Source organism: Lichenostomus cassidix, unplaced genomic scaffold (genome assembly GCF_008360975.1).
Source record: "Lichenostomus cassidix isolate B80296 unplaced genomic scaffold, HeHo_3.0 HiC_scaffold_33, whole genome shotgun sequence".
Taxonomy (NCBI): Eukaryota; Metazoa; Chordata; class Aves; order Passeriformes; family Meliphagidae; genus Lichenostomus; species Lichenostomus cassidix.
This window is the reverse complement of record NW_028147632.1, coordinates 3,977,096-3,983,388: the sequence shown is the minus strand read 5'-3', so window position 1 is coordinate 3,983,388 and position 6,293 is coordinate 3,977,096. Positions and strand designations below refer to the sequence as shown.

General features: G+C 58.5%; 2 protein-coding genes across 5 annotated transcripts in view; one reads left to right on the top strand and one right to left on the bottom strand.

The window, feature by feature from the left end:
* Nucleotides 1-1,374, bottom strand: part of LOC146421593 (uncharacterized) — a 34,624-nt gene extending 33,250 nt beyond the window's left edge. For all 4 annotated transcript variants that reach the window (XR_014848643.1, XM_085047273.1, XM_085047272.1 and 1 more), the window contains exon 1: nt 1,242-1,374. The gene's annotated coding sequence lies outside the window, so the exon portion shown is untranslated. The remainder of the gene's footprint in view (nt 1-1,241) is intronic.
* Nucleotides 1,375-2,833: 1,459 nt separating this feature from the next.
* LOC146421592 (killer cell lectin-like receptor subfamily B member 1B allele A) lies at nt 2,834-5,797 on the top strand. The gene is made up of 6 exons (XM_085047300.1): nt 2,834-3,002; nt 3,714-3,809; nt 4,391-4,519; nt 4,735-4,889; nt 5,111-5,226; nt 5,309-5,797. The coding sequence occupies exons 1-6, from the start codon at nt 2,918-2,920 to the stop codon at nt 5,433-5,435; spliced, it is 708 nt and encodes a 235-aa protein (XP_084903426.1). The 5' UTR covers nt 2,834-2,917; the 3' UTR covers nt 5,436-5,797.
* The last annotated feature ends 496 nt before the right edge of the window (nt 5,798-6,293 follow it).

Sequence of the window (6,293 nt, the reverse complement as noted above, 5' to 3'; positions counted from 1 at the left end):
CAACGATTTGGGAGTTTTCTGCCCAAAGCCTGTCCGTTCCTCCGCTCAGCCCAAGGGGTTTGGGGAGATTTTGGCTTTTTGGGGGAAATCAAAGCGATGTGGGGACAAGGCGGGATTGTCCCTCAGCCGCGTTCTGACCAATCAGAGTTCGAGAACGAGGAGTGGCGGCAGAATCAGCCAATGGGAGTGGAGGGCGGGATCTCCACAGGGTACATAAAGGGTCACTGAGCTGCAGGGAATTCCTCATAGGTTTTAAAATGTTGGAGGAGAAGAAGGTCTGTAATGTCCCGAGCCGTGCTGGAGGTCAAGAAACCGCTGCTGCTCTGAACCGGCGGGAGGCAAAAACCGCTGTGACACTGTCCTCCTCACCCTGGTGTCCCTCGACAGCACACAATGCCTCAGGAACAGGCTGCTCCAGCAGGGATCCCCCACAAGTCCCGCCAGCAGCCACTTCCATGGCTCTGCAGGAGCTTCCCATGGCTCAGGGTCTCTCTCAGGCATCCCCTGCTCCGGCCTGGGCTCCTGCCGGGGCTGCAGGGGAGTCCCTGCTCCATCCCGGCCTCACCCACAGCTCACACCGAGCTGGACCTGCAGCTCCAGGTCACACCGAGCTCCCGGCGGTTGAGGGCAGCAGCGATTCTTTGTCCTCCTGCCCGGGCTGGGACACTGCAGGGCTGAGGAGCCAAAAAGCGAATTTCGGCCACAACCCCGGGATTGTGCCTGGAGAGACCGGGGCGATTCTGTGCCGTGTGCAGAGCTCTCCCACCTCATTCCCATTGGCTTACTGTGCCGTCACTCATAATTCTCGCGCGGTGATTGGTCAGAGGGGAACAAGCCCCACCCCGGTGCCGCCGCTGTACCGCCATTGCTGCAGGGTCAGTGAGGGCTCGGGAGCGGCAGCGGCCGGAGCGCCGTGAGGCGGCGGAGCTCGGAGGCGGCGGAGCTCGGCGGTGACCACAGCGCAGCGACCCGGGGACAGGAGAGACACCTCTGTGCTACCGACAGCAAGCGGGACGAGCCAGCGCTGCTCCGGCACCGCCTCCTGCCGAGGCAGCAGCGGCAAGGAGACCGCGGGCAGCCGCTCCCTCAGCGGCCTCAGGCCAGCGGCAACACGGCGCCACAGCCAGGGAGGGAGGGAGACGGGAGAAGGAAGCCGCCACAGCCCCCCTGCCGCCCCCTGCATCCCCTCCATCCGCCCGCAGCGAGCCCCGAGCCCCGGCACAAGGCAGCGCGGCTCCCACCTGCGCTGGGACAGCCTCTCCGAGCTCCGCCGCCTCCCCGGGTGTCACAGACGCTCCGGGAACCTGCACTGCCAATTCCCTGACAGAATAGTGTCTCTCCAGAGGGGATTTACATCGAGCAGCTCTGACCAAATCATACGCGAGTCAGCGAAGACTGGAGGATCAGAGAATAGACCTGATGCAATGTTACTGGTCACGCCCCTTGCAGGGGGGGCGGTTTCTCTGGGCTCTTTACAGGCTGTCGTTAACAGCCTTGATGAATAACCCCTTGACTGAGCTCCACTAGTCACAAACACTTCACCAAGAGGGACGGATCCAAGGAGCTCCCATTTTCCCTTCCAACAGCCCGAACCGCTTTTCATCCCTCCTGCATGGCTCAACATGCCTGTTTATCTCACTTTCAGAGCAAGTTGGCAGCCCTAAGTGCAGGCAGCATGAAACACTGCTGTGACTAAAGCCCATCTCTCAGGCCCTATAAACAGGGCTCCAAAATGAGCCCCTCGGAGCTCTCCTGGAGCAGCTCCTCCCTCTGAATGAAGCCTTTCCAAGCTGGGAAATCTCCTCTTTGCTGCACTCAGGGATCCCCAAAAAACGAGGGACCCTGGGCTGATCCCCCCACTCCTCGAGGCTCAACCCTTTGCCTGCTGGAGAAATGCAAAAGCATCCAGAGTGAGCATTTCATGTGCTCGGGGAGATTTCCTGGCAGGCACTGACTCTCTGTGCACACACTGTGCCTGTGCAGGGGCTGCTGCCGAGCCAGAGCCTCTTCCCAGTGCTCCCAGTCCTTCCCAACCTGGGCAAAAACCATTTGGGGAGTTTCCTGCCTGCAATCTCTCCCCTCCTGCACTCAGCCCAAGGGGTTTGGGGAGATTTGCCCTTTTTGGGGGAAAACCAAAGCAATGCACAGAGCTCACACAGGACAGGACAGCTTTGCAGGCCCTGAGCTGGATTGGGGCTGGAAGAGGAGCAAAGCGGCTCAGGGATAGAGAATCACCAATTAAATAATCATTAATTCGACCGGTTAATTGTTCCTAATTCGGGGGCAGGAGAAGTGAGGCCCCAGAGTGCTGAGTCAGCACCACCACACTCAGGGCTGGGAAAGCAAAGCTGGCAGCTCCACAAAACATTTTGTGTCTATTTTCAGACACCTCTGGCATTTCATTGATCAATTTGCCAACGTTTCATTTCTCCCTCAATAAGATTTTATCAATTCTCACCTCTCAGAGATCAGGGCCAACCTCCTGCTCTTCTATTTTCACCATTTTAGGGCAGCCAGGGTGGCTTTTTCTCCAGCAGCACCTCCTGCCACAACTCCCTGTCCTTTCCCCCATGGGGACAAACCCCAAATCTTGATTTTCCTTTCCCCCATGGGGACAAACCCCAAATCCCGATTTTCCTTTCCCCCATGGGGACAAACCCAAAATCTCGATTTTCCTTCCCCTGGAGACAAAATCCCACCCCTCCCAGCTCCTCCCCGGGGTGTCAGGGCTGTGACGAGGGCAGGAAGCTCCAGGCCAGCGGTCAGAGGTGCTTTGGCTTCCTGTCCCCTCCTCTGAGCCACCAGTGCAGTGTCCCCACGCTGTCCCCAAGCTGTGTCCCCAAGCTGTGTCCCCAGGCTGTGTCCCCAGGCTGTGTCCCCAAGCTGTCCCCAAGCTGTCCCCAAGCTCTGCAGGGACATGGAGGATGAAGAAGACTACATGGTGTTGGACCAACAGAGCAAGCGAGGGACTGCAGGGAGATCCTCAGCCCTGCAGGGTGCAGGTAAAGGGGTTCAGCCCCTCTGGGGACCCCCAGGTGGGTGGGGGACAGGAACTGGGGGATGCTGGGGCTGCTTTTGGGGTGGGATGGCTTTGGTGCTCAGGGATCACTTTACCTCCTCCTCTTCAGCTCAAAGCTGGGTTTGTGGGATGATTTTTAAGCCCTGACTGCCCCAGGCTCCTGTTTGAGCTTCATCTCTGCGTGGAGAGGCTGAGCTGGGCTAACTGAACTCCACACCAATTGCCATTTCAGGGTTTGGTTCTTCCTAGGGGTCATTGATTGGAGCAAAAGCCCCAAATCTGCCCCAATTCTGCAGCCCTGCCATGCTGAAGGGCAGCTGATGCCTTTGGAAATCCTCATCCAGCTCTTGATGCTCCTTGTCCATCTTCCCTGAGCTTCTGGGGGTTCCTGCTTTGTTTCCTTCTACTGCTCCTTGAGCCTCGTCCTTTGTCCTGCTGACTCCAGTTTGGGTTTCCTTGTGGAGAAAAATCAGCAGAAGAATCAGAACCGTTTGGGTTGGGAAAGACCTTGAAAATCACAAAATCTAACCATTAATTAAAAGATTTAATTCCTGCTGCGAATAACTCTGCTGGGAAAAACCCATCAAGGTTTGCACCCTGGGGGCTGCCAGGCTCTGAGCTGCTTTTGGGGACAAAACAACCCAAATCTGTGGGGTGACACCATGCGACCTGCTGTCCCCTCTGTCCCCTGCAGCTCCAGGCTGTCCTTGGTGGCACCGCGTGGCGCTCGGGGCTGGCTGGACCGGGAATGTCCTGCTGGGAGTGGCCGTGGTGGCTCTGAGCTGCTCGTGTGAGTGTGGGGAGGGGACAGGGGGGACACGGGGGGACACGGGGACAGCCTGACAGCAGGGAGGTGGCCCGGGGGGTTGTGTGGCCATGGGGAAAATGTCTCGGGTGGGTCGGACAGCCCCGGGCTGAACTCGGGCTCACCCAGAGCCACCATTCCAGCAGCCCCGTGCCCAGCTGGTGGCACATGGCTGTTGTCACCCCCAGCACCCCCAAACCCCCCCAGGGCAGGCGGCAGGGAGACCCCGATGGCTGCTGGATGTCGGGGAGACCCCCAGAGGGGCAGGGCTGGGGGAAACCCCCCCAAACCCAGGGCTGCCAGCTGTGCCCGTGTGGGGCAGGGGGTGCTGAGCAGCTCCTCAGCCTGGCCTCAGAGCCTCGGCGCTGCACGAGGGGGACAGAGGCTCTGCGGCTCTTGGAGGTGGCACCAGAGCCGCGGTGACACCTCGAGGGACCACATCCTGTCACCGGCACGAAGCCACCGTGGGTGGGGACAGCTCTGAGCAGGGGGAGCTCAGGGCTGCACAGTTTGGGGCTGGCAAGGTGCTGTCACTGCTCAGCTCTCTTTCTTTCCTTCCTCTGCAGTAATGCACCGGCAGCTGGAGAGCTTGGGAAGTGGCAAATACGGGAATGGGAATGTTGGGGATATCAACAGCGTCCGAGAGAATGTTCTCCAGGAGCTCAGGGGAGCTCTCTGCCTGTCACAGCCACCAGGTAACAACCCTGAGGTGTCTCTGCTCCAAAAACTTTCCCAAAATCTCGTGGCACACCCAGATCGGAGCCCCAAGGGCAGCTCAGGGTGTCTCCTGGGAGCAAATGGGAATGAAACAAATTAATCAAACCAGAATTAAACTATGGTGCTTCACTGGGTCTGCTGGGGATGCAGTGGGGACTTGGTGACTTAACCCAACTCTGATCCCATTTTCCAGCGGCTCAGGGATGCAGGATTTGCCCCCAGGGCTGGACGCTGGGAAGGACCAAGTGCTACTGGGTTTCCACTGGATACAACTCTTGGAAGAAGAGCCAGGAGGAGTGCAAGGATCAGGGAGCAACACTGCTGCTGCCATGGGATCAGGATGAGCTGGTGAGGGAATGATGGAGATGGGGAGGTGGGATGGACTGGAGGGCTGGAGGCACCCGGGAAGGGTGAGGAGGATCCCAAAATCCCAGGATCAGCCCCTTTCCTGTGTCACCCCCAGGTGCCTCTGAGGGACACAATGGGTCTCAGTCCTGGGATGAGCACAGAGCCCATTTTGGGGTGACAATCCATGTCCCAATGTCACCACTTCTCCTTCCCCGAGCCAGGCATTCTTCAATGACACCCTGCAGAAATCCAAGCGCAGCTTCTGGATTGGGCTGTGGTTGCCTGAAGCTGGGAAAGGCTGGATGTGGGTGAATGGCTCCAGCCTGGACAGAAACCGGTGAGCATCAGGGGCCAAGGAAAGCACCCCAATGTCCCCTCAGGGACCTCAGGGTGACCCAGGCTCTCTCCTGCACCCACAGGTTCCAGGTGGACCTCAAGGAGCAACCTGGACTCTGTGGGGTGATCAAGGGAGACAGGATCAGCTCTGACAGCTGCAGCGCAGCAGCGTTGCAGTGGATCTGCCAGAAAGAAGCCACCAAACTCTGAGCTGGGGTGGGAGAGACGCTCGGGGGAATGTGGGAGCCAGGTGGGGATGATGTGGGAGCTACTGCCACCATCACTGCACGACAACCACCTGCACAAACGGACAGTGACGTTTCCTGGCTCTGTTCTCTGCTGCATTCAAACCACACCACAAACAGGAAGCAAACAAAAACCCAAAACGGAGTTTCCTCTGCTGCAGAGCTCACTGAGGCTTTTACCCTATATAAACTTTCCTACTGCAGTCCTTCAGTGTCTTTTCACTCCAATCTGCCCCAAGGCATCAATCACGGTGTGGGGCAGCTTTGGCCTCAGGGCACCCAACAAATCACAGCAGAATAACTAGTAAAATAAATCCTACAAAAACACCTCCACCCCACCCTTCCCTCCTTCCCGGGTTTCCTTTTATCCCCCATTCCCTCCCTCCTCCCCACACAGAGGCACAGGGGACTGGGGTCACAGCCAGCTCATGGCACTGCCACCCTCTCAGGCAGAGAGTCCTTGTCCTGCTCCAGCCTGGCGTCCTGCCAGGGCTTCAGGTCACACCGAGGTCCCAGCGGTTCAGGAGAGCAGCAGCTCTTTGGCCTCCTGCCCGGGCCGGGGACATTCCAGGTTGTGCAAATCACGATATCTCCTGGAGAGCAGCGCACCGAGAGGGGTGGAGCAATTTGTGCCAAGGCTGTGACTCACCTGGCTGATTCTCCCATCACTCCTCATCCTTGAGCGCTGATTGATCAGAAAGAGGCGGGGGGAGAAACCATCCCGGGTTAGTCCCACATCTCGCCCCCTGGGGCTGCCCCGTTCTGGCAGGGCTCAGCCCTACATCACTTTGATTTCCCCCAGAAAGGGAAAACGGCTCCAAAT

Bases quoted from the DNA above. Each gene is read 5' to 3' on its own strand.
- LOC146421592 (XM_085047300.1), top strand. From the start codon at position 2,918: ATGGAGGATGAAGAAGACTACATGGTGTTGGACCAACAGAGCAAGCGA. The intron at 4,520-4,734 runs GTAACAACCCTG...CCCATTTTCCAG, and splicing joins CTGCCTGTCACAGCCACCAG to CGGCTCAGGGATGCAGGATT. The intron at 4,890-5,110 runs GTGAGGGAATGA...TCCCCGAGCCAG, and splicing joins CATGGGATCAGGATGAGCTG to GCATTCTTCAATGACACCCT.